This window comes from Pleurodeles waltl, chromosome 4_1, assembly GCF_031143425.1.
Source record: "Pleurodeles waltl isolate 20211129_DDA chromosome 4_1, aPleWal1.hap1.20221129, whole genome shotgun sequence".
Lineage (NCBI taxonomy): Eukaryota > Metazoa > Chordata > Amphibia > Caudata > Salamandridae > Pleurodeles > Pleurodeles waltl.
In genome coordinates this window covers 600,152,925-600,179,122 of record NC_090442.1, presented here as the reverse complement: position 1 = coordinate 600,179,122, position 26,198 = coordinate 600,152,925, and the positions used below count along the sequence as shown (strand labels likewise).

Below are 26,198 nucleotides of genomic sequence, written 5' to 3'. Positions count from 1 at the left end.
AGGGATTGTGAGTGTTGCTTACGAAGGGCTCACCGCCCTCAGTCAACAACCTGATTTCTCACAGGGGAGAATCCATTTAGGCCATCACTGGGCTGCAACCAGACAACGATTGCGGCGAGTCTGATTCATGCTGGTAAATGAGGAAGGTGAGGCTGAGAGGTTAAGATATAAGTATTTTGTGTGGAGAAAATGGTGGTGAGGTGGATTAACACCCTGCAGAAAGCAGGGTTTGGTAATTCAGTAATTTACCTGCCCATTGTGAGACACTATAGATGAATATTAATGCCAAATAAAAAGTCATCGCCGCAGAAGAGAGTGGATTGATCAGAACTGGCAATAACATACATTTAAAACCCTTTTTGTCTCACACATTTGGCACTCTTTAAATTCAGCTTTTGAGAAAAAAAAATAGTTAGAGGTTTTATTGAACAAGTGCATGTCACCAGTCCCCGACTTCTTGTAAGCACAGTCTGGTAGTGTAATCAGTAGAGGTTAGTGACTTTTTTTAGGAAACACTGCCTGCAAGGAAATCTAAAGAATCCTGGCACTTGTGCTTCTGCAATTGCTGGTCACATAACGTCGTGAAGTACATGTCAAAAGAGTCAGAGAAATCAGTCAATATTGACAGTTTGGCACCAAATTTCACAGTAGTTCACAAGCTTAATGCGATCCATGCACTGCACAATTAGGGCCAGATGTAGCAAAAATCCAAATTGCGACTTGCAATTTGCGAGTCCCTGTGACTCGCAAATTGCAAGTCGCAATTTGGAATGCAGAAAGGTGTCTCAGACACCTTCTGCAACTCGCAATGGGGTCGCAAAGACCCACCTCATTAATATTAATGAGGTGGGTCGCAGTTTGAGACCCCATTGCGAGTATGGGCACTCACGGGGATGGTGGCCTGCTGGAGACACCAGACCACCATGTCCGTGACTGCTTTTTAATAAAGCAGTTTTTTTTTTCTAAGTGCAGCCCGTTTTCCTTAAAGGAAAACGAGCTGCACTTTGAAAAAAAACCCGAAACCTTTAGTTTCGGATTTTTTCAGAGCAGGCAGTGGTCCATTGGACCACTGCCTGCTCTGAAAAAATATTTTTTTGTCCAGTCACAAAGGGGAAGGGGTCCCATGGGGACCCCTTCCCGTTTGCGACTGGGTTATGGATGGTAACTGCGATTCCATTTGCGACCGCTTTCGCGGTCGCAAATGGAATTGAATTGCATTGCGAGTCGCAAATAGGAAGGGAACACCCCTTCCTATTTGCGAGTCGGAACTCGCAAAATGCATTTCTGCATACCGGAGAGGCTTTTGCGCCTCGCAAACGGCGTTTTTCGCTGTTAGCGAGGCGCAAAACCCTTTCTACATCTGGCCCTTAGTCCCAAGAATGGGAATAAATATAGCTGCAATAAATAATAGCAAAGAATTTCATCAACACTTTAAAATGCTTTCCCCCTGAATGTTTTCGGCCTAGAAACATATAAGCAGTGATTTTCAAAAGAGGGAAAACACTGATTAAACATAGGCAAAACGTACAGGAAGCAGGTATTGGTGACAAAGGCAGGTGCTAGGGCATGCGGGGCCTTACAAAAGTACAGTTTCAGTAGCAATGAACAAGGCTACTGCAAAATGACCATGATAGGCACATTCAGGAACCGGAAAACCACGTGCAACTCTGGAGCTGCACCATGACAAACAAAAACACATCCTACACTCAAGAATTATATTCACAACATAGCAGACTGGGAAGGCGAGCACTAGCGGTGTCTGAGCAGGAATCCGGAGCCCTGATATCGTAAGCAGTGAGAACAGGGAAGCTCGGAACAAAGGACGGAGTGGGATAAACCTGGAACTCTAGATCTAGAGTCACACGTCTGTTACAAGGTAAATGAGAGCGCCGCTGCTCCCAGCCTAGAGGAAGAAGAGGCCCTCCAGTGGGTTCTTGCTCCGGTGCATCTGGGAGCAGTAGTGTCTAGGTGCATGCTCGCGGCATCAGGAAGGTTAAAGATTGCAAGGCGCAGGTTCTTGTTTAATATGTGCGTAGGCCAGTGCAACTTGTCTAGCTAGTGGCTGCATGGTTACAGTATCGGGAGCATTGTCATGTCCCATGTCTTCCAGTACGTGAGGTGATGTCATTCCCAGCTGCATTGTGTCTAGGTTCACAGCACCCAATGGAAATTCCAGTCCCTGCTTTACCCAGGTGGAAGAACAGGGCATCTGGGGAAAGCAGTGTTTTTGTCTTCTACGGGTGGGCGAGCCAACAAATTAACCGGGAGAGCGGAGGCAGAGCCAAGCTAAGGGCCTGCTTGTCTCTAAGACACCACAAGGGCCGAGTCCCTGTTTTGCGTGTGAGATATCTACAGTTCAATTTTATAGCTCCAGATCTCTCCGACTTAATGCTCGAACATTAGACAAATAAAGTTGGAAACAGAGAGAGACATTCCCTACTCAGGCCCGTATTTATACTTTTTTTAGCGCCGCATTTGCGTCGTTTTTTGACGCAAAAACGGCGCAAACTTGCAAAATACCATTGTATTTTGTAGGTTTGCGCCGTTTTGCGTCAAAAAGCGGCGCAAATGCGGCGCTAAAAAAAGTATAAATACGGCCCTCAGTGTTTTCGACTTGTTCTGCGTAGAGTTCATATATGAACTCAGACAAATTCGGAGTTAAAAGGTTGACATTTAGACACCTCGCACGCAAAAACATAGGCGATTGGCCATCATTATACGGCCCTTGTTTTCTTCAGAAAATGTCAGAGCGGCTGTTCTTAGGCTGCACCTCGATAAATACATTGCACAGGCCCCTCCTTTTAGGCAACATTTAACATGGTGGCCGTCACAAGCTAGAATTCGGAGTTTTCTGGCAAACATTACATACACTCCTGCAATTTCCCCCAGGTAAAGTTCGGCATGTCATACTTGGTGAAATGTAGCCAGGAAGAAATGCCAGCACTTGCAGCCTTTGAGGCGGTAAGACAAAACTGCTTATACTGCGCCTCACTTTTGCAAGCAAAACTCAGTATAGGTAAAAGTTATCGCACCCGTTAAAGTCTAGACACTGGTCTTGGTGCGATCATTACTGTATCCAGCACAGGGCCACTCGAATGAGGCTGTTATGAGATATTTATTAATCCTGTGGCTGATGTATAAGAATAAGGTTAATTTGTAATGCCTTTGGTCTTATTCCACAAACATGTTAAGTGATGAGGCTTTTGCAATGGGTTGTTCTCACTCAACAAAACTACGAAATAGAAATAAAGCAATATAAAAGAAGTCCAAGTTTCATTTAGATTTATCCTGACATTTCCACTAACAACATTCTTCCAGTTACCCAATTCAGTCAAGCTCTCAAGCTCAAAAGTTAGATGTGGATATTATTTGGACATGGGATTCTAGAAGTCATTTGTTAGCTAACTAATAGCAAATATTACGCAAATAACCAGGCTAAAAAAATCGACATTGCTATTCACCATTATTGAGTTTCATTCCCTCTTCTCTTTTCTTTCAGTCAATCAGATTTTGCTGTTCTTTATTGTTTTGATGTTTGGCATGTTCTGGTATAATTCCACAGCAAGTTACACTGAACCAGAACCAAAATCTAATACAGGTAAGTAAGTTGTTATTTCTTTGTATTTTTAAATATAAACTGATCTTCTCTTTCATACGTCTGTTGTGCTGTTGCCTACAGAAATATGTCATTACAACAGTTGTTATATTTGTCATACTCTTTCGGAACTGCACCTGGTAATGTACTTTATTCTGGTGGCAGAGGTGAGGGCACAGCCATCTTATTTTAGTAGAGTGGGCTGACGTGACTCATAATACACAACGTTGTCAGGCAGCCATTCTTACTGAATGGCTCAGACTCAACCATTGTCAGATAAACCTCTCCTGCTCATGCCCCTTCCAGACTTGCCTGCACTCACGGGCCACACCCTTTCTCAGCCATGGCCGCCCACTGGCACACAATCCTTTCTGAAGACTGTGCCTTAGCCTGTCCCAACACCACTGTGATGGCAAGCTTACAGTCCTCTAAACCCCAAGCACTACATTTTCCCAGAGTCTGCACCATTCAATGAACATACTGTTTTTGGTAGAATTCCCATCTCACTGAGAAAATGCCATTTTAGAGATGTCTATACTCTCTCCAGCTTTGCAATTCTGTGGGGCCCACATCACGATTACCAATACTACCCTTGGGGAGTCTGTATAGTGAACGACTGTGTTGTTTATGCGAACACATTGCAAACATAATTTATTTTGGTAGGCTCGAGACACAACAACGAGCTCCAAAGAGGTCACCAAATATTTAATGGGTCTGTGTGATGAGTGTCCAAAGGGAGCTCAGACGTTCATCTGGCTTCATTAGTTCGGGAGCTTTCTCAGTGGCGAGAAAAGCTTTTGTTACTTCCACAGTAGATGATGTGAATGAGCCTTTAATACCGCCCTTCCGTCTAACACTAAAGACAATTACATTCAGTAGATATCTTATCTTGAAACCCCTACAATGCACATTTCTCTTAACTTACTTTCAATTGTTGAGATCCCTGAACGAGGCATGCTCAAGCATGCACCAGGCTGTGCCCTCTGTGCACTTGGTTGTCACATTCCAATTTTAACTCATTCCCAAAACGTTGCTGCCAAATTGAGTTTAAGGAGTCTTTTACTTTAAGTCAGCAGTCCTCTAGTATTTAATTCTAATGATAAGTACAGAGCAATCTTCAAATTTAAACAACAGACTTTTGTTGACACTTCTTACCTTTAGAAAAACCTTGCACTATTCTGAATCCTCCTGCTATTATTGTCTAGTCAAAGTCTTGTTCTAAAGCTTAGATTTTTCCAACTTAGAGGTCTCCTTGATCAAGAGACATTCTAATTTGATAAATCATCCCTTCATTGCTTTTGGGGTTTGAATCGTTTTTTATCAGCATTGAAGGGGGATTTGTTGAATAAAGTTCCTTTTAGCTCCTCTGTCTTCCTCCTGTACAAATACAAAAAACATGTGTAGGAAGTTGGCTCTGTATGCACTATTTCAAAGTAAGGAATAGTATGCACAGAGTCCAAGGGTTCCCCTTAGAGGTAAGATAGTGGCAAAAAGAGATAATACTAATGCTCTATTTTGTGGTAGTGTGGTCGAGCAGTAGGCTTATCAAAGGAGTAGTGTTAAGCATTTGTTGTACATACACACAGGCAATAAATGAGGTACTCACACTCAGAAACAATTCCAGGTCAATAGGTTTTTGTATCGAAAAATAAATTTTCTTAGTTTATTTTAAGAACCACAGGTTCAAATTCTACATGTAATACTTTGCATGAAAGGTATTGCAGGTAAGTACTTTAGGAACTTTGAATAAACACAATAGCATATATACTTTTCAAATAAAACACATATAGCTATTTTAAAACTAGACACAGTGCAATTTTCACAGTTCCTAGGGGAGGTAAGTAATTGTTAGTTCTTGCAGGTAAGTAAACCACCTACAGGGTTCAAGTTTGGGTCCAAGGTAGCCCACTGTTGGGGGTTCAGAGCAACCCCAAAGTTACCACACCAGCAGCTCAGGGCCAGTCAGGTGCAGAGTTCAAAGTGGTGCCCAAAACACATAGGCTTCAATGGAGAAGGGGGTGCCCCAGTTCCAGTCTGCCAGCAGGTAAGTACCCACGTCTTCGGAGGGCAGACCAGGGGGGTTTTGTAGGGCACGGGGGGGACACAAGTTAGCACAGAAAGTACACCCTCAGCAGCACGGGGGCGGCCAGGTGCAGTGTGCAAACACACGTCGGGTTTTCAATTGGAATCAATGGGAGACCAAGGGGTCTCTTCAGCGATGCAGGCAGGCAAGGGGGGGGCTCCTCGGGGTAGCCACCACCTGGGCAAGGGAGAGGGCCTCCTGGGGGTCACTCCTGCACTGGAGTTCCGATCTTTCAGGTCCTGGGGGCTGCGGGTGCAGAGTCTTTTCCAGGCGTCGGGATCTGGGAGTCAGGCAGTCGCGGTCAGGGGGAGCCTCGGGATTCCCTCTGCAGGCGTCGCTGTGGTGGCTCAGGGGGGGCAACTCTGGCTACTCATGGTCTTGTAGTCACCGGGGAGTCCTCCCTGAAGTGTTGTTTCTCCACAAGTCGAGCCGGGGGCGTCGGGTGCAGAGTTGCAAGTCTCACGCTTCTGGCGGGAAACGCAGTTGTCTTGAAGTTGCTTCTTTGGAAACAAAATTGCAGTCTTTGGTGAACAGGGCCGCTGTTCTCGGGAGTTTCTTGGTCCTTCTAGAGCAGGGCAGTCCTCTGAGGATTCAGAAGTCGCTGGTCCTGGGGAAAGCGTCGCTGGAGCAGTTTCTTCAGAAGGGGGGGGACAGGCCGGTAGAGCTGGGGCCAAAGCAGTTGGTGTCTCCGTCTTCTCTGCAGGGTTTTTCAGCTCAGCGGTCCTCTTATTCTTAGGTTGCAGGAATCTGAGTTCCTAGGTTCAAGGGAGCCCCTAAATACAGAATTTAGGGGTGTGTTTAGGTCAGGGAGGGCAGTAGCCAATGGCTACTAGCCCTGAGGGTGGCTACACCCTCTTTGTTCCTCCTCCCAAGGGGAGGGGGTCACATTCCTATCCCTATTGGGGGGATCCTTCATCTGCAAGATGGAGGATTCCTAAAAGTCAGAGTCACTTCAGCTCAGGTTGCCTTAGGGGCTGTCCTGACTGGTCAGTGACTCCTTGTTTTTCTCATTATCTCCTCCGGCCTTGCTGCCAAAAGTGGGGCCGTGGCCGGAGGGGGCGGGCAACTCCACTAGCTGGAATGCCCTGTAGTGCTGTAACAAAGGGGGTGAGCCTTTGAGGCTCACCGCCAGGTGTTACAGCTCCTGCAAGGGGGAGGTGATAAGCATCTCCACCCAGTGCAGGCTTTGTTACTAGCCACAGAGTGACAAAGGCACTCTCCCCATGTGGCCAGCAACATGTCTCGAGTGTGGCAGGCTGCTAAAACCAGTCAGCCTACACGGGTAGTTGGTTAAGGTTTCAGGGGGCACCTCTAAGGTGCCCTCTGGGGTGTATGTTACAATAAAATGTACACTGGCATCAGTGTGCATTTATTGTGCTGAGAAGTTTGAAACCAAACTTCCCAGTTTTCAGTGTAGCCATTATGGTGCTGTGGAGTTCGTGTTTGACAGACTCCCAGACCATATACTCTTATGGCTACCCTGCACTTACAATGTCTAAGGTTTGGCTTAGACACTGTAGGGCACAGTGCTCATGCACTGGTGCCCTCACCTATGGTATAGTGCACCCTGCCTTAGGGCTGTAAGGCCTGCTAGAGGGGTGACTTATCTATACTGCATAGGCAGTGTGAGGTTGGCATGGCACCCTGAGGGGAGTGCCATGTCGACTTACTCGTTTTGTCCTCACCAGCACACACAAGCTGGCAAGCAGTGTGTCTGTGCTGAGTGAGGGATCCCCAGGGTGGCATAAGATATGCTGCAGCCCTTAGAGACCTTCCCTGGCATCAGGGCCCTTGGTACCAGGGGTACCAGTTACAAGGGACTTACCTGGATGCCAGGGTGTGCCAATTGTGTAAACAAAAGTACAGGTTAGGGAAAGAACACTGGTGCTGGGGCCTGGTTAGCAGGCCTCAGCACACTTTCAAATCAAAACATAGCATCAGCAAAGGCAAAAAGTCAGGGGGTAACCATGTCAAGGAGGCATTTCCTTACAACATGCATAACCTTTCACGGCTTGTCTGAACACATTTCCATAGTAGCCATGTGCATCAGATTTAGTCCAATATATCTCAGTAGTAGTAGTAAAATAACCTTTATTTAGACTATAAACTATTAAACAGCAGAAATATATACTTCAATAAAACCAGTGTAAAAAAGTGTTAGACAGTAGAAGATTTGCTTAGCTATATATGACTTTTAAAAATGTCCAACCCCCCGTTGTCATCTTCTATAACCTGAGCAATACCTGTACTTTCATAAACAAAGTTAATCCGTGATAGGATCTTCAGTAAATTCATACGCATTTGAGGATCGGGTAACTGATAAATGTGGGTAAGCTAAATGTTCTTGCCAGAATTCAAAAAGACATGACATGGATCTCTTAGTAGCTAAGGATCTTAGATCACTGTACCTAGATTCTCTTAAACTGACTTCTTTTAGTCATCTTTTATGGAGCAGAAGAGTTCACAACACTGTAATCCACAATATTGAAAAAATGGCAATTTTAGTAAGTTAGACCCTTATGTTTTTTAGCCCACTGCTTTTCACTTAAAACAAATTTCCCTGGTACATAGGATAGATATTTTTTGCCTAGGAGCAGAAAACTGCTTGTACCAAAAATGTAAACGTAAATTCATTGCTACATAATTCCTACATAGCATATTGGTTTCCACTCAATGTCTGCATCAAAACACAAGTCTTTGTAGGCATTTTCCTTTGCACAAGCACCCAGGCATTGTATTTCCCCACCATATTGCAACTGTGGAGGGACCATGACTCTATAAACCAAACACACTGGCTCCAGAGAGGGCCCACTAAAATCCCTTTTTTACTTTTTGAAGCTGCTGACTGTGGTTACAGCTTGTGCTGCGTGGTCTTCAAGGTGCATTTTCCTATTCAATTTTTTAATTAAAAATCATATGCAGGTACTTGTAGTAAATGACTTCTCCAACTATCAATTCCCCAACTGACCATTTTATTTTTATCCAAATTTATCGGCAATGAATTTGCCACAAAATAAATAGTGAATGCTTATGGTTTCCTTTGGAGCTCCCACTGTGCCAAACCTGAGATAGCCAAAACATCATCATAAAATGGGCACAGAGCATATCTTTTCCCCATTCTTGGGAGGAAAGGCATGCACCTCCCGAAGCCTTGCTGGTAAATCTGCAAGATCCAGAACAGATAAGGTTGAAGTTAGAAAGCATTGTTGGTGAAAACTGTTGCCTATTGGAATCTCACTTGATAATGACCCATTGGTGTCCAATTACACCATTGCCCAATTCTCTGTATGTTGCTCTTGCAAGATTACTAACAGACTGACTGGTATATATATGTTCCTTAGTTGATCCCACAAAATAGCATGGTCGACTAAATTGAAGATTGAACGAAAATCCACAAAACAACAGAATAGGTTCCCTGATGATTCAATGACTTTACGAGCCATTGCCTATAGAATAAAACAGTGCTGTGGAGTGCTCCTCTTTAAAGCACCCTGGGGCATATTTATACTCCGTTTGCGCCGAATTTGTGTCGTTTTTTTAGACGCAAATTCGACGCAAAACTAACTCCATATTTATACTTTGGCGTTAGACGCGTCTAGCGCCAAAGTTCATGGAGTTAGCGTCATTTTTTGGCGTGAACACCTTCCTTGCGTTAATGAGATGCAAGGTAGGCGTTCCCGTCTTAAAAAATGACTCCCAGGCATGTGCGTGGTATTTATACTCCCGGGCAAAAATGACGCCCGGGAGTGCGCGGGGCAAAAAACCCCGCATTTGCGCCTCTTTTTAACGCCTGGGTCAGGGCAGGCGTTAAGGGACCTGTGGGCTCAGAATGAACCCAGAGGTGCCCTCCCCTGCCCCCAGGGACACCCCCTGCCACCCTTGCCCACCCCAGGAGGACACCCAAGGATGGAGGGACCCATCCCAGGGAAGAAAAGGTAAGTTGTGGTAAGTATTTTTTTAACTTTTTTTTTGTGGCATAGGGGGGCCTGATTTGTGCCCCCCTACATGCCACTATGCCCAATGACCATGCCCAGGGGACATAAGTCCCCTGGGCATGGCCATTGGGCAAGGGGGCATGACTCCTGTCTTTGCTAAGACAGGAGTCATGTTAATGGGGGATGGGCGTCGTAAAAAAATGGCGCAAATCGGGTTGAGGCGATTTTTTTGACTCAACCTGACTTGCCCCATTTTGAGACGCCGATACGCCATTTTCCCCTACGCCGGCGCTGCCTGGTGTACGTGGTTTTTTTTAACGCACACCAGACGGCGCCGGCGGCTAACGCCGGCTAACGCCATTCTATAAATACGGCGCCCGCATGGCGCTTCAGAATGGCGTTAGCCGGCGCTAATTTTTTTGACGCTAAACTGCGTTAGCGCAGTTTAGCGTCAAAAAGTATAAATACGGGCCCCTGTTCTATGTGGACAAAATAATTTCTCTCTATCATGTCCTTTGTGTATAGAATAGCTTTCGAGTTCAGTTTGGCCCCCCACATCTATTAAATTAATTAATCAGTAATGTTTAGACCAATGGGATAATTTTTCTTAAAAAATTGCCTTTATAATTGCTCCTTTCCAGCTATCGGGAAAATTACCGAAATAAGGGCCAGATGTACTAAAGGATTTTACCCATTCTGTGTCTATGGGAAAAAGCTTTCGTACATTTGGCCCTAAGTTCTTGAAATGAACACCATTTAGAAAAACGTAGCCCGCCACTCTGGGTCTGTTCTTATCATAACAGCAGGCAAGTAGTCTGGGCTTGCTGCCCATGTTAAATTCAATGAGGATATTATCTTTTTAACAAGTTTATGTTACAATGTTTCTCAGGCAGTATACATTTACCCTAAAATATATATGCAGATACATGCTAAAGCTACTATGCTTTTATGTTTCACTAGCATGCAAAGTAATCCCTTAAAATAATGTAATTTAAAGCAGACCAATGTCTCTGTCACAAATGGTATATTACCAAACCAGCCAGCAAGCATTGCTTTATTGTTGAACATTTGTAAAGACATGCCAGCATCAAGTAACCATATGCCCATTTAGCCCTGAAGCTAATTCCAGCCTTCTAAAACCCACTGATAGAACACCATTGTTTGCTTGCTACGGCTGGGACGTCCGCTCCTCTCCTCTCATAGTTTATCTTAGGAATTACTTATTGCAAACAAACCTTGACAAGCCTTGCATCTGTGGAATATTTGACAGAGATACATGGGTGTATATATGTGTGTGTCTGCATGTAAATCTGTGTCTGTCTCTCAGTGTGTCTTTGAGTACACCCAATTAGGTACAGCTAATTTGTACATATCATAAAAGATCTATAAATCATGGTTCTGAATATAGTTTACACAGGTATGTTCACATCAAGGTAAAAGAGCTTATGGCTTTAATTTGTATGTGGTTATATGCACACATCCCCCCAAGAAGCAGTGAAATAATTTGATCTGTAGTCAGAATGTCATGTAAAAGATGTGCCATGGATTGAAATGGGAGGCTGTTATCATGGGTACAGATTTACCACTTTGAGGTAAATCTCCTTGACAGGAACACAAAGCCTACCTTGGTTGGGTGACATGTTGTTGGTCCCTCCCACTGTCAGTGAAGATAGCCCTGTATAGGATGGTGGCCCTACTACTATTAAATGATTTTGCTGGCTTATCCATGATCCCAAGGGAGGTTGCCTGTGAGCTGGATACCATTGTTCTGGATCTGGTGTGAAGTTCAGGAAGGGAGAAAGTGGCACTGATCAAACCATGCCTACCCCCATTTGAAGGGGGGCCTGGCTGTCCCAGACTTTAAGTTGTATATATGGCTGTTTAGATGCAGGGGGAGGGACAGGGTGGCTGGACGACCTCACAGGCACCACACAAGGGGAGGCACTGCAGTTTTGGGGCGACCTGATGATTATACTTTTTAAGCCTAGAAGCAGAGCTACAGATTTATCCTTACTGCGGGGGCTGTAGGCAGAGCTATATAACGCATATGTTATGATAAAGCTATACATACCTGAAATACTGCTACTAAGGCTACCAAACCCTTTATAATGGAGGGGACAGGAGATGATGACATTGTTAGGGGGAGAGGGTTTGCGCTGGTGGGAGAGCTGCATGGGGTGGGACCATTAGAAACTATCAGAACTTAACGGGAGACTGTGAGAGTCCTGCAGGGCTGTTTCTACTACATGGATCATTAAGAGTCGTGATACAACGAGTGTGAAAAATGAGAGAAGCCAGATTGTCCCAAATAAGGGTAATACAACCAATTTGCACACTGGGCAGGGGTGCCATGGCTGCGGCGCTGCTGCATCAAGCATTCTTCAAAAAATCTAAATGCATACTCAGATGGGCTACGAGAAAAATGAGCAGCAGATTTTGACAAGCCGGTGATAACGCGTCCAGCCCTTATAAATTACCTGTACCTGGACACGCTGGAGGTCGGTGAACCTTTTAGCCAAGTTGGGCTCTCCTCATCCTCGAATAGTCGGGTCACTTAAATCAATAATCAATAACTATTGTATCCGATAACCAATACTCAATTAATAGGTCGGAATAACACATTAGGAATCAATAACAGTTGGTATTTTGACGCACCATGAACTTTCAGTCATGAATAACCACACCGGTTTATTAAAAGTTAATGAGTTTATTTCCCTATATTAACAAAGCTAGCACAATGTATATAAGTCTCAAAACCAAATGATATATGTATACGAACATTACTAGCTGTCCATAACGGTGGAAGAAACGCAATCTACGCAAAATCTGTATTATAATGCATTCAGTTATAGCAATGCAAATCACTAATATAAGTAACTGAATTTGACTAATTTCAAACATCGGTCAGCATAACAAGATTTTAATTTAGCATGGTGCATCAGATAAAACCCTCGACTAACCTCTAATTAGCATTGGCATGTAGGGTTTCATGCAAAACGAATTTAGTCAACACAAATTTGGAAAACTTCTAGCTTGGGCCCTATAGAAATAGCAGTTGGTACCTAAAAGGAAAAAAAAACACAATGCATAATACAATTATCCTTTCATAATTACCAATTACAATCAGCATTCAAGAAAGTCTTCGTCCTTCAAGTACCGGTTCGATCAGCATGGGGCAGAATTTCAAAGGGGCAGAGTTAAGGGCAAGTTTCCTTGCAGCAGCAAGGAGAATGGGGAAAAGTTACTGCATGGGCAAGACGGGGCAATTTAAAGTTAAAGTCTCTAGGGTGAGAATTCTCAAAGTCTCTTTCTCTGTGATAGAGAAAAGGGCATCAAGATGTCGTCTAAGATGGCGTCTGGCATTTGGCTTCAAAGATGGCATCAAGGAAAATGGCTGGCTTCTCTTTGTCCAGTGGGTTTAAGTAAGAAACATTCCAAATTCTGCAGGGTCTTCCATTGGAGGGCTCATAGGGTGGCTTCAATTTGAACAATGGAAAATGTCTTTCTCCTAGTACTCATTTATGCATACATTGTCCTTGGAGCCTTGGAACACAAGTTGCAACACAGTTTGCCAATTATTTTGATATCAGTACTCTTATTGTCCGCACCTGCAGAGACTGACCTTGCTTCAAAGAGGATGAAACTTGCCTAGCACGAAACCTTGGAGATAAGTATGTTAGTCATCCCTACTGGAAAAATATAACTTTAAAGTAAAATATTCATTTTATTAGTTCAAGGAAAAGCCACGCAGTTAGAATTTGAGACCAGGCAACTAGGCCAAAGCCTCTACTAAATTTAAGCTAAGCACAAACAGTTTCAATAAGAAATCATGGCACACATTTGTGATTATGACGTATTACTACAAATTTCAATTCTTCATAATTAATAAAGCTCGTTTATAATATTGACGAACTACTCCGAGGGCACAATTTCCCACGTATATTATTTTCTTTACTAAAATCACACTACATTATACGATTTTGGTTACATGATATATGAATATATGTTGGTCCTTCTTTTTCTGCGTCATCAATCCCTCCTCTGATGACTAATTATGTCATCACACCAAATCTTCCCACAAATTTTATTCCATTAAAATTCTGTTCTAGTAATTTGGCACTTCAGTCAATTCCCTCTTTCTTTTGGTTCCCTTTGATTTTTCTCTGTATATGTCTACTATTTTGTTTTCTATTTTCTCTTCTCTTTTCCTTTTGTTCCTTATTTTCAATATTTTAATAGCTTTCCATATTCCCCAAATACCTAATAAACAAATTAATATTCTTAATATTCCTTTTACTATTTTCAGTAACAATCCGTTCCAAACGTTGCTGTGCCAATTTCCCACAGAAGCAAATCCTTTTCCAACCTTCTCCCATACTCCTGGTTCTTTCAATTCCTTCAAATCTGTACTTTTGTTAGTTAAATTTGTAAGCATCTTTCTAATTTGCCCACTGCTGTCCGGTATATAAGTACAACAGTGACGTGTACCAAGCATTTTGCAAACGCCGCCATCCTTTGCTAAAATAATGTCTAAGGCAAGCCGATTTCTGCAGCAAGTTCAGCATCCATCATGATTATAGCTCCTGAGAATTTTGTCAGCATGTTATCCACAATAGTAGACAACTTTCGTATTTTAATTGAATTCAATATGACTCCCACTGAAGGAATCAAGGCTCCAAATATATCTCCTACCACACCAGAAGCTGTCTCCCTCTTCTGAACATGATGTGATTCAGACAGCTTTGGAAATTTCTTTAAGTTGTCCAGTTGATAAACCTTTGGGAATATTATTCCCAAATAACATCTCCCATACCATCCTTTAGGAAGACGATAATAGGCGTTAAGTCCACAAAAGTAATATACCCCTGGAATAACTGGGTCTTGTCCATTTAGCATGAACGTCCATTTAGGTTGAAACAAAAACGTATGTTTGCATTCACTCGTTCCCACAAAGACTGTGTCATAATATGATTTATGTCTATGTATACAGAATCTCCCTACGTGTAATGTATCTAAAGCTATTTTCCCTTGTGTCTTTATCACGGCAAAAGCATAGTTATCTACAGATGTCCTCTTATGTAATTCCCTTTCTAATTTCTCCTTCACCTCTTTCCTCCTATCGTCAGTGTTATCTAAAAAACTTATCTCCATTGGTGAAAGCAAGCATGTAAGGTTCTCTCTATGTGCGTGAGCTGTGTGAAAAGGTGACAACGGCTCAAAGAAGCCCCTCATCAATTTTATATAATAATCTCTCGCTACTTTACTCAGGTACTCATGTATGGGAATATATGCAAACGTAACATCCTGACTGGAATAAAAGTAGTGAATATACTCCTTGTCATACAATCTGGTCATTATTAAACTACATGTAATCCCGTACGTAAGAGGCATGCTATGATATGTCACCCCTTCCACTACTGAGGTAGGTATTTGTGTGCATAGATAACAATCTTTTGCATCCATGGTCTCAACATACTCACTCAGCAAGCAATAGAAAACATTGGACGAAAGTTCCTTTTTATCATACAAATGTCTTTCGTCTTGTTCGAGTTTCTTTAAAGGTGTTAGCTCAGTCATAGGCTTAGAAGTAGAAGCATCATTCATCTCTTTCTCATCCTTTCCATGCATTCCAAGAACTATTGCTACAATAATTAGTACACATGCAGTTATTAGACCTATACACACATATTTACAACACTTCATTTTATGCCCCTGTGTAGTGTAGCCTGTCATGATCTATATAGAATCAGAAAGTTGAAGACACTTTATCAAATCAGGTTTGCTGATATATACAAAGCTGAATGAGTTCAATGTTCACACGGTTTTCTTTAGCAGCTTCGTCTTTTATCGGTTTAGCAGCTTTGTCTCAAAATCGGTTTCAAAGTCAATCAAGTTTAGCAATGTCTTAGCCGGTTTAAAAGTCAATCAGGTTATCAATGTCTTATTCGGTAAAGTTAATGGAGCTTCACTTCTCAAGTGCCAAAGTGAAGTTCTGCCTCTTCGTTCTCAAGACTGAGAGATAGGAATTCGTCTGACCAATCGTCAGCGGCTATGTATGCCCACTCTGGACCAGAATACCTTCTACACGGTATTCTTTTCCTTTTCAATTTTGCATCTCCCTTTGATTCTCTCTCGCCGGTGCTTTCTTCCTTGGCTGAGTCTTTCTGTTCACTTGGTGTTGCTATTTCGACAGACGCTTCTTTCTTTTCTCTTTCAACTTTGGTCCTTCACTTTCGTTTAATGTTTCTCTGATCCTTAACTTCACTGGCGATATGCTTTGTCTTCGTTTTGCACTATTTTCGCCTGATGGACCTGCAACCGCTTCTGGAAGGGTTTGAACAGTTCCACTCTGTCCTGTCTTGTCTTCTCTCTCTAGGAGGTCAATCAGGTTTTCCTTTTCTTTTCCTGTATCGTCTGCTTCGGGGAAAGCCCTCCTCTGATCAGGCTCTCCTGCTCCTTCACCTGTCTCAGGCCTTTTGTCTCCTTCACTTGTCTCAGGCTCTTTGTCCCCTTCACCTGTCTCAGGCTCTTTGTCGCCTTCAGCTGTCTCAGGCTCTTTGTCGCCTTCAGGACCTTCGTCACTTCCTGAGGCTTCTCCTTGGTCCTCCTCAAATGGATTGGTTGCTTCTTCCTCAAAAAATCTCTCTCCTTCCTCTATTTCTACCTGTTCACCTCCAGGTTCTCTTTGTTCTGTCTCGGTGCCTGGTACTCTCTTGTCAGACACTGGTGATTTCAGCACCTCAACTTCCTCTTCTGTGGAGCACGTCACCCTTTTCGTGTGACTGGCGTGAATCCAGTTGGGAACTCCCGCACACTTCACAGCGGTAGTAGTTGTCAGAATCACTTGGAAAGGTCCTTTCCAATGGGGTTCCAGACACGACTTCCTCACGTGCTTCTTTATCGCGACCCAGTCACCTGCTTTCAGGGCGTGTCCTGGACCTTGGATCGGTGGCAAGGTGGTTGCCTCCACCTGGTGAGAAAAAGAGCGCACCACATCAGCTAGACCTTTGCAGTAGTCCAACACCATATCATCTGTAATATTCAAAAGAGCATTTGCAGGAACTGCTGGAAGCCTCATGGCTCTGCCCATGAGGATCTCGTGTGGGGACAGTCCAGTTTTCCTATCAGGGGTGTTTCTCATTGACATTAACACCAAGGGCAATGCGTCAGGCCATTTTAAGTTTGTTGAAGCACATATTTTCGCCATCCTTGATTTCAATGTGCCATTCATTTGCTCCACTAGACCTGAGGCTTCAGGGCGGTAGCTACAATGCAACTTTTGCTCGATGTTCAGCGCTGCACAAAGTAATTTTATTACTTCGTTATTGAAGTGACTTCCCCTGTCTGATTCTAAGGAGATCGGGAATCCGAAACTTGGTATTAGTTCTCTCAGGAGCAGTTTTGCAACTGTGAGACTGTCATTTCTGCGTGTAGGGTATGCTTCGATCCAATGACTAAAAATACACACAATCACCAACACTTACTTCAAGCCTCCATGCACAGGCATTTCAATAAAATCCATTTGCATCTTGCTGAATGGACCTCCTGCCCTCCCAATGTGGCTCAAATTTACTACTGTTCCTTTCCCTGCGTTCATTTGTTGACAAATGACGCAACGATGGCAAACTGCTTCAGCAACTTGATGAAATTTGGGGTTAAACCAATCAGTTTTGAATAGTCTAACCATGGCGTCCCTTCCAAGATGGGCTTGTCCATGGTAGAATCTGGCCAACTGTGTCAACAGACTGTTTGGCAGCACCAATTTCCCTTCAATTGAAACCCACAAATCATCTAGTTTCTTTACGCATTGCAATTTGGTCCATGAGAGTTTCTCATCTTCACTAACATCGTTCTGTAAGGACTTCAATTCATCCATTGTATCTACAACCTTTAGAGCAAAAGCTTCACTTGGTTCAAGTTCTGGCTCATTTATCAAGTTCCATTCATCTCTGAGCAATATACAGTTCAATGCGCAAAACCTTGCGACCTGATCTGCATATCCATTTCTCAAAGAAATGTAATCGTGTGATTTCGAGTGTGCGCTGCATTTTACCACTGCTACTTCTCCTGGTAACTTGATGGCATGTAACAATTCTCTTATTCTCTCACCATTTTTCACTGGTGATCCTGAAGAGGTTATTAAGCCTCTCTGTGGCCACAACTGTCCAAAGTCATGCACTATTCCAAATCCGTACTGACTGTCAGTGTAAATGGTGACTTTCATCAATGCGGAAAGTTGGCAAGCTCTAGTAAGTGCTACCAGTTCCGCTACCTGTGCAGAGTAAACTCCTTGAAGCCAAGATGCTTCCAGAACACCTGTTATTGTACATACAGCATATCCTGCTTTCAATATTCCTAGTGCATCTCTTAAACATGAACCATCAACAAAAATAACTTGATAATTTTCTTCCAATCGGAAGTCTTTGATATCAGGTCTTGGTTTTGTACAAAATTCAGTCACCTGAAGACAGTCGTGCTCAATGTCTTCCTGGGGTCTTTGAAGTTAACGGTACTAATAGTGGTGGATTTGACCTTACCACAGGCGACGGAGCACAAATTGAAATTGGACTAAATCCCGACAAGGACCCAGATCCATTTGGCAGTGTTGCTATCGGAGTCGTTTCTGGAGTGTTTTCTATGCATCTTCTCCCTGTCTCGCTTTGTGTCATTACCCCTTGGTTGCATACGTTTGAGTTTGCCTGTGGCATGTTAATCCCCACATTATGGTTCATCATTGCTGGCATACCTAACTGGCCCTCTGTTACTCGAGTGTACCTCGGCACTTCTTGTACCTGCTTTTGAGGCATCAAAAATTGTGTTGATTCGGCTTGAATCAATGTCGGTCTTTGATAACTCTGTCCTCCCTGGGCCACTAAATCAGAAGTCATTCCCAAGTTATGCTCATCACAGCAGTGCCTTTGAACCTGCTGCTGATAATTATCGACAGGTTTCAATTTAGGCACGTCAGGATATATTCTCTGAATTTGTGGTATTTGTGGTGAAAAAGGCATATCGGAACCGTTCTGCCTTTGTGATATTCTCAAATTCGGTGTTACATTACCCTGTGTTGGTTCTGGAGGGGCAGTACTAATGCTTGAGCCTTTTTCGCTTTCCACATATGGTGGCGGGTGATCATTTAGCAATTGTATAATGAACTCTTCATCGTCTGACTTGTCTGACCTTTTCGAGTTTCTGTTGTTCTCTCTATCTCTGGACTGACTCCTGTTTGTTTTATAGGTAGCTTTCCTTCCTTCCGTCTCTGCTTCATCAGTAATTGCTGGAAACAATTTAATTCCCTGCAGTACGTCTGATCTCCAAACCTTTTGTGTGCTATCTTATCTAGCATCCGCTAGTGTCTTTTCTACTTTTCTTATTTTTGTCTCAAATTTCTTTTGTGGTTGGTTTCTAGCTATTAGCTCCCAGATTGCTAGTGCCTCAAACTGTGCTGGCCTTGGAGGTACTTTCATGTCGTATAGCGCGAATCTTAAATTCTCCAAGACTCTTAGATTAAACGACCCATGGATAGGGAACGCTACACTTCCATGCTTCTCTGTTAATTTGCACCATTGATTTAGCCAAAGACATGGTGCTACACCCTTTTCCTCAATCACGATGTAAGCTGGTGTACCCCCAGGTGGTGTTTCTTCTCCTACATTTGCTTTAATATAAACATCTCCCCTCATGGCACTCTTGAATGCTTTAAAAAATGTAATCTTTCCGTCTTTTATTTTTCTAAAATATGTAATCAATAAGTGACTTTAATTCCCGGAATACTCTTCGCTTGCCTTTCCCCACCAATTGCGCTTCACGGACTGTGTCTAATCCGTGCGCGACCCTTCTCACCAACCAACCTATCCCAGCGCGGCTCCTAGTGACGACACACTCACACACTGCGGCTGACAAAGTCCCGAGGCTTGTCCTCCTTCATTCAGCTTCACTCAAACTAAATTCTGCAATATATTGCGAGCACTAACCAAAAAGAAGAAAACAAATCTGTCGGTTTACTACAGGAAGGGTAATACAATCGCTTCAGAAACCTTAGGGATTTTTCACTAGCCTCTGCAGTTATTCCATCTTTCTCGGTTTCCCACTTTCGCAAGCAAAATTTGACCCGCAAACTTTACTCTCAACTGATCAATTAACTATTCTAGCGTGCCTTAGAATTCGTCAAATCTCGAAGTCGAAAATTTTCTTTCATTCCTCAATACTCACACAGACTCGTTGACCACGCCCGATCAACCTATTAAACCGAACAGATCACAACATCAATCAAGTGTCTCATACACTTTTCAACATACTCCGGAGTCTCTTGACCTCGCAGGGCCCGTCTTAACATCAACAACCACTTGGGCAATTTTTCCTGCACAAAGTGCTACACACATGTGAAGTTCGACGACTTCCCTACTCTCACACTTTGGAGTCACACTCCTCTAAAACTTCAACTAAAGTTTGTAACCCCCCCTAAAATTCTCACAAACTTCTCAATTCATCTGCAGCAATAAGCTGTGCAAGCTCAAAATCCTAACTTCACTCATACCGTCACTAGAAACGCTGAAGACATTCTCACACCTCCATGTTCTCCATTCGCAAGCTCCGAGATCCTGGGAAAGTCACTGGGGACTTAGGGCATCATCATCCCTCCAACTTATTTTATCAAAGAAAATTCTAACTTAACTCCGTCTATTGCTCGGATGGGGTCCCAAAGGGCGAAACCATCTATCTCTGCTACCATCTACTGATAACGCGTCCAGCCCTTATAAATTACCTGTACCTGGACACGCTGGAGGTCGGTGAACCTTTTAGCCAAGTTGGGCTCTCCTCATCCTCGAATAGTCGGGTCACTTAAATCAATAATCAATAACTATTGTATCCGATAACCAATACTCAATTAATAGATCGGAATAACACATTAGGAATCAATAACAGTTGGTATTTCGACGCACCGTGACCTTTCAGTCATGAATAACAACACCGGTTTATTAAAAGTTAATGAGTTTATTTCCCTATATTAACAAAGCTAGCACAATGTATATAAGTCTCAAAACCAAATTATATATGTATACGAACATTACTAGCTGTCCATAACGGCGGATGAAACGCAATCTATGCAAAATCTGTATTATAATGCATTCAGTTATAGCAATGCAAATCACTAATATAAGTAACTGAATTTGACTAATTTCATACATCGGTCAGCATAACATGATTTCAATTTAGCATGGTGCATCAGATAAAACCCTCGACTAACCTCTAATTAGCATTTCATGCAAAACGAATTTAGTCAACACAAATTTGGAAAACTTCTAGCTTGGGCCCTATAAAAATAGCAGTTGATACCTAAAAGGAAAAGAAACACAATGCATAATACAATTATCCTTTCATAATTACCAATTACAATCAGCATTCAAGAAAGTCTTCGTCCTTCAGGTACCGGTTCGATCAGCATGGGGCAGAATTTCAAAGGGGCAGAGTTAAGGGCAAGTTTCCTTGCAGCAGCAAGGAGAATGGGGAAAAGTTACTGCATGGGCAAGATGGGGCAATTTAAAGTTAAAGTCTCTAGGGTGAGAATTCTCGAAGTCTCCTTCTCTGTGATAGAGAAAAGGGCATCAAGATGTCATCTAAGATGGCGTCTGGCATTTGGCTTCAAAGATGGCATCAAGGAAAATGGCTGACTTCTCTTTGTCCAGTGAGTTTAAGTAAGAAACATTCCAAATTCTGCAGGGTCTTCCATTGGAGGGTTCATAGGGTGGCTTCAATTTGACCAATGGAAAATGTCTTTCTCCTAGTACTCATTTATGCATACATTGTCCTTGGAGCCTTGGAACACAAGTTGCAACACAGTTTGCCAATTATTTCGATATCAGTACTCTTATTGTCCGCACCTGCAGAGACTGACCTTGCTTCAAAGGGGATGAAACTTGCCTAGCACGAAACCTTGGAGATAAGTATGTTAGTCATCCCTACTGGAAAAATAGAACTTTAAAGTAAAATATTCATTTTATTAGTTCAAGGAAAAGCCACGCAGTTAGAATTTGAGACCAGGCAACTAGGCCAAAGCGTCTACTAAATTTAAACTAAGCACAAACAGTTTCAATAAGAAATCATGGCACACATTTGCGATTATGACGGATTACTACAAATTTCAATTCTTCATAATTAATAAAGCTCTTTTATAATATTGGCGAACTAATCCGAGGGCACAATTTCCCACGTACATTATTTTCTTTACTAAAATCACACTACATTATACGATTTTGGTTACATGATATATGAATATATGTTGGTCCTTCTTTTTCTGCGTCATCACCGGTAGAAGAAGGAGACAGTCCTGAGTACCATCCCTAGTGTTTCGAGGACCCCTAGCTTCAGGATGATACCATTTAATATTACAAAGAATCTACATCACACTCTGGAAAATCAACAAGTTCTACCAGGGAGCATTAGTACATTGCCCCAGGCGCAGTGAAACAGTTGCAGATGTCCACCACATAATCTGGTGCTGACGAGCCGAGAGGGATATTGGGAAGCAGTGGTGCACCCTATTAACAGTGCCACAGACCGAGCATCAGAGACCTACTTCCGGTAACTCTTTCCACGCTCCAGGTGCTATCAGTTGGGTATTGTGAGATGTTAGTCGGATTTCCGCAGGAATTTGTACATACACGCAGACAGAAACGTGCACACACACTGGGTTGAAAGTCCCCAAAAATATTGTTTTTGAAAAAAGACCAAAATATTGTGTTTTCTCTCTTAGTACTCCTGTCAATCCGTGCTCCTCTCCCTTTCCCCTGCCACGTTCATTCACCCTGCTTGCTATATAATGCATTTAAACCTTGTATGTCAGTCTGATTTTCGGAAAATCTAAAGCTCCTCCCCAACTCCCCAATCTTACTGACCAAGCTACGCCCCTGAAAGCGAAAGTGCGTTACTCTACATGGAGAACAAAAGTGGTTTGAGGACACCTGATTTTGCCTCGAACTGGGGCACGATCATCTCCCCTTTTTATACAGCAGGTGCGGACAATGTCTTTCCCTTTCATACTCACGCTGTCTATGAGTAGGTTAATCACGGGCTGAGCACAAGGAACATATAAGCTCAAGGTGTCTGCTACTATCTGAAGAAAAACTCCACATCACGTTCCCCATTAGGGGATCTCTACTTGTTTAGGTCTCTGGCCTTCCCCTGCAGCCACAGCTCTGCACACATCCCATGGACACCCCTGGGATTCTAGTAGTTATAGTTCAGTATAGAGGACGCTCAGTTATACTCAGCACCTGTTCACTCTTGTCCACATGACACAGCAGCTAGTCCTTTCTTCTTGTATGGTCTAGCTCCTCTAACATTTCGGGTTCTTCACAGACGAGCTACACTAATTCTGGTTATTGTAGTAAATGCACTCTGTCAGGGAGAAGACGCAACACCTGCTCCTTTCTTTCACCTGCGTGGACTATGAATCATTCCTTTCTTTCGTGTTAGGTTTGCTCCTGGCCACCACTCTGTATTTGTTAGTATGTAGTCCTATTTATTCTAGGAGTGGTAGATTGGTACAGAGAGCCAATGCCACTGTCTTTCGCCAACTTAAATTTCAATGTTAGAGGACTGGTCACTACTTTCTAGTCAGAAGACTCATGAGGAACCGCCACTTGATAACAATAACTTCTTCCAAGCTGGAAGGACCTTTGGATATCAGTGACATAAATATCTAAAGACAAATGTCTAGTAATAACTTGTTTATGTAGCACCGCAGTGTTGTTTCTAAGTACAGGTGCTACTACTCCCCAATTTATAGTACTCAATCTAGAAACCTTAAAAGTATAGAATGCTTTGTCTACTTTGTCAGAATTAAAACTCATGACTTTCAGAAAACTGCTTTTACTAGGTGTACATCCTGAATATTGACCCCATAATATTGATGGCACATAATATCAAGGCCAAAATATCAGGAAAAATATCAAAAGGTAAGTAAGTTTAGGTTTTCTATGCCTCACTTCACATATATGTACCTATGCAGTGCATAGATCTTCAAAGTATGTAGATGTGGAGTTAGGAAAAATAAATCCACACTTTCCTATATGCACTTACCTTTTGATATTTTGTCTCTTGATATTCTGTCCATGATATTATTCTATCAAAGAATTCAGTAGTATAATCCTTTTATCAATGGGGAGTGTTCAACTCACTGAGCCATCCTGCCTGGTCGGACTGTGTGTGCACTTCGGACATCTCAGTCGAGGTTGCTAGTGATTTTAGGTGTAGTAGCCCCTCTAACACGAGCAATGTCAATAATTTCAAGTGTGGGAAGGAAAAATATATTTGCTTTAGTACCGCATTCTAGTTATTTAGTACTACCGTGGAAAACAAAGTCAACAGGCCAAAAATATACATGGAATGTAATAAAATATTTCATACTTGCCCATCTCTATTCACCATTATTAACACATTATTGAACCACAGAGTACATTGATCACTCGAACCCAAGGTGCTGCCTTGTGTAGGAGTATATTAGTTATGGATTTTGGCTAGTGGATAATGTCTTTGGAATTACAGTTTATGAAATCTTTTCTAAGGTGGGAAGGTGCCGGCTGCTGCTTGTGTTGATCTGTTGTTAGCCTGTGGAATACTGGCAAATGACTCTAAACCACAGGTGTGGTTTGTGTAGAAAAGCTTTGCTCGGCTGGGTGAATATAAATTCTTTCATTTTACTGGAATAATTAGTAGATTGATTCTGCTATTTTCTGATGTTGTGCAAGCCAATACATGCAGACAGTCGGGCTCTATCATGTTATAACTGCTTGTTCCTCTGTTTTCCCTTAGAACCAGTTGATGCATCAGATGACATCCCTGTGGTTATATGCGTGGCTGCAGGCAGATTGGGTGGGGCGATTGCAGCCATCAATAGTATTTACAGTAACACAAATGCCAGAGTGGTGTTCTACTTAGTTGGACTCAAGAACACAATTCCACATGTCAGGTAACGTAATCGTTGCCCCTGCTTGAGGGGGGGCGTTTTATCACGTGTGGTCTCCCTAGTAAATTTAATTGCTCTCTTTTGTTCCTCCTGGTGCTTGATATCATCTAGAAGTCTTACACTGTGCATTCAGGACACTAAATTGTTATGTGACTGAGAGTGGAGGTGTGAATTAACTGTTCAGTAGGGTGCAGAGTTATTCATTAAGTGAACACATTCGGAGTACAAAACTCTCAACCTAGCTTTTCTTTTGTGTCTGTCAAAATGTAGATTTTCCTAGTAACTTATGAAGGAAAGTCTTAATTTTATTAAAAACACAGAGGCGAGTATTATGCTTTAGTCTTTTCTTTATTTTCAGTAGCAGCTGCAGTCAAGAACAAACTACCGATCCCATAAGGCAAACAAAAATAGCCAATGAGGATCAGGAGGTAGTTCAAAGAAATGGACCAATCAGAAATAGTTTGCTCTAATAATACCTATCTTGACTGAGAACAGCCCTCTTTTCTTGTGCAAGGTTAAATAGTAACAAACAATGGAATAATGAAACCACAAACACAAATAGCCAGGCAAAGTGCTAAAATTTCCTGTAGAATGAAAATAAGTCTCTGAGCAAACTCCGGAAGGGTGTACTGATCGAACGATTGAGAGTTGGTGAAGGCTGATGTAGGAACAGACGAAGCAATTGAAGCAACCAAGGAAGGATCCTTAAGAAGCGGTCTGTTGTGTTGATGTAGAGGCTGGAAGGGAGGGAGACAAAATAACAGCGTTAATATTTGTAGAGGCGGGATAATACTCGCCTCCGTGTCTTTAATAAAATTAAGACTTTCCTTCATAAGTTACTAGGAAAATCTACATTTTATGGCAAGACCGGAGGCTCCTATGATGCTATTTTAAAGCGTATCAATCACATTTAGAGAGGCATGTTGAATCGGTTTACAATAGAAAACTTAAAAAACATTGTCATTAGACCAGTCAGCCGACCTGAGAATATCCTCTAAACGAGAACCGGCCCAAAAAGCCTTGGATGCCATGGCTCCCCTAGCTGAAGGGGCGCCAAAAACCGAGGTATCAATGCCAGCCAGGGACAGAACCCAACGGACCCAGCGAGCTAAGGTAGGAGAGGACACAGGTTTGAACGGTTTCCTAAAAGAAATCAGGAGTTCGGTAGAGGAGGAATTTCTCAAATCGGCTGTCTGTTGTTCATTAACTTTTAAGCATTGGACTACACAAAGCTTAGGATGGTCCAGAAAAAAGGGATAGAAAACTGAAGAAAGATTAGTCTTAGTACACTAAACATATTAAACATAACGCCAGAGGGTGTAAAATGACGAGCTGTAACATCACGATCTTTAAATTCAGATAAACGTTTGAAAGACACGAAACATAAAAGCATGGTGAGCTTAGCAGAAAGCTGTTTTAACGATAACAAAGAAATGTCTGGCCAAGACACAAACAATTTTAGCACAGCATTAACATCCCATAATGAACTATATTTAGGTTTTGGAGGATTGGAAAATTTTACTCCCTTTAAAAGACAGCAGACCAAAGGGTGCTCTCCAACTGGTTTTCCCTGGAACAAGGAGTGTGAGGAAGAAATTGCGGATCTATAAAGGTTAA

The 26,198-nt window shown here is 42.6% G+C and overlaps 1 protein-coding gene across 1 annotated transcript in view; it reads left to right on the top strand.

The window, feature by feature from the left end:
• Positions 1 to 26,198, top strand: part of GLT8D2 (glycosyltransferase 8 domain containing 2) — a 148,259-nt gene that overhangs the window by 17,417 nt on the left and 104,644 nt on the right. Inside the window, exons 3-4 of the mRNA XM_069228998.1 lie at positions 3,500 to 3,598; positions 24,428 to 24,584. Of these exons, the coding sequence (XP_069085099.1) occupies positions 3,500 to 3,598; positions 24,428 to 24,584 (256 nt within the window). The remainder of the gene's footprint in view (positions 1 to 3,499; positions 3,599 to 24,427; positions 24,585 to 26,198) is intronic.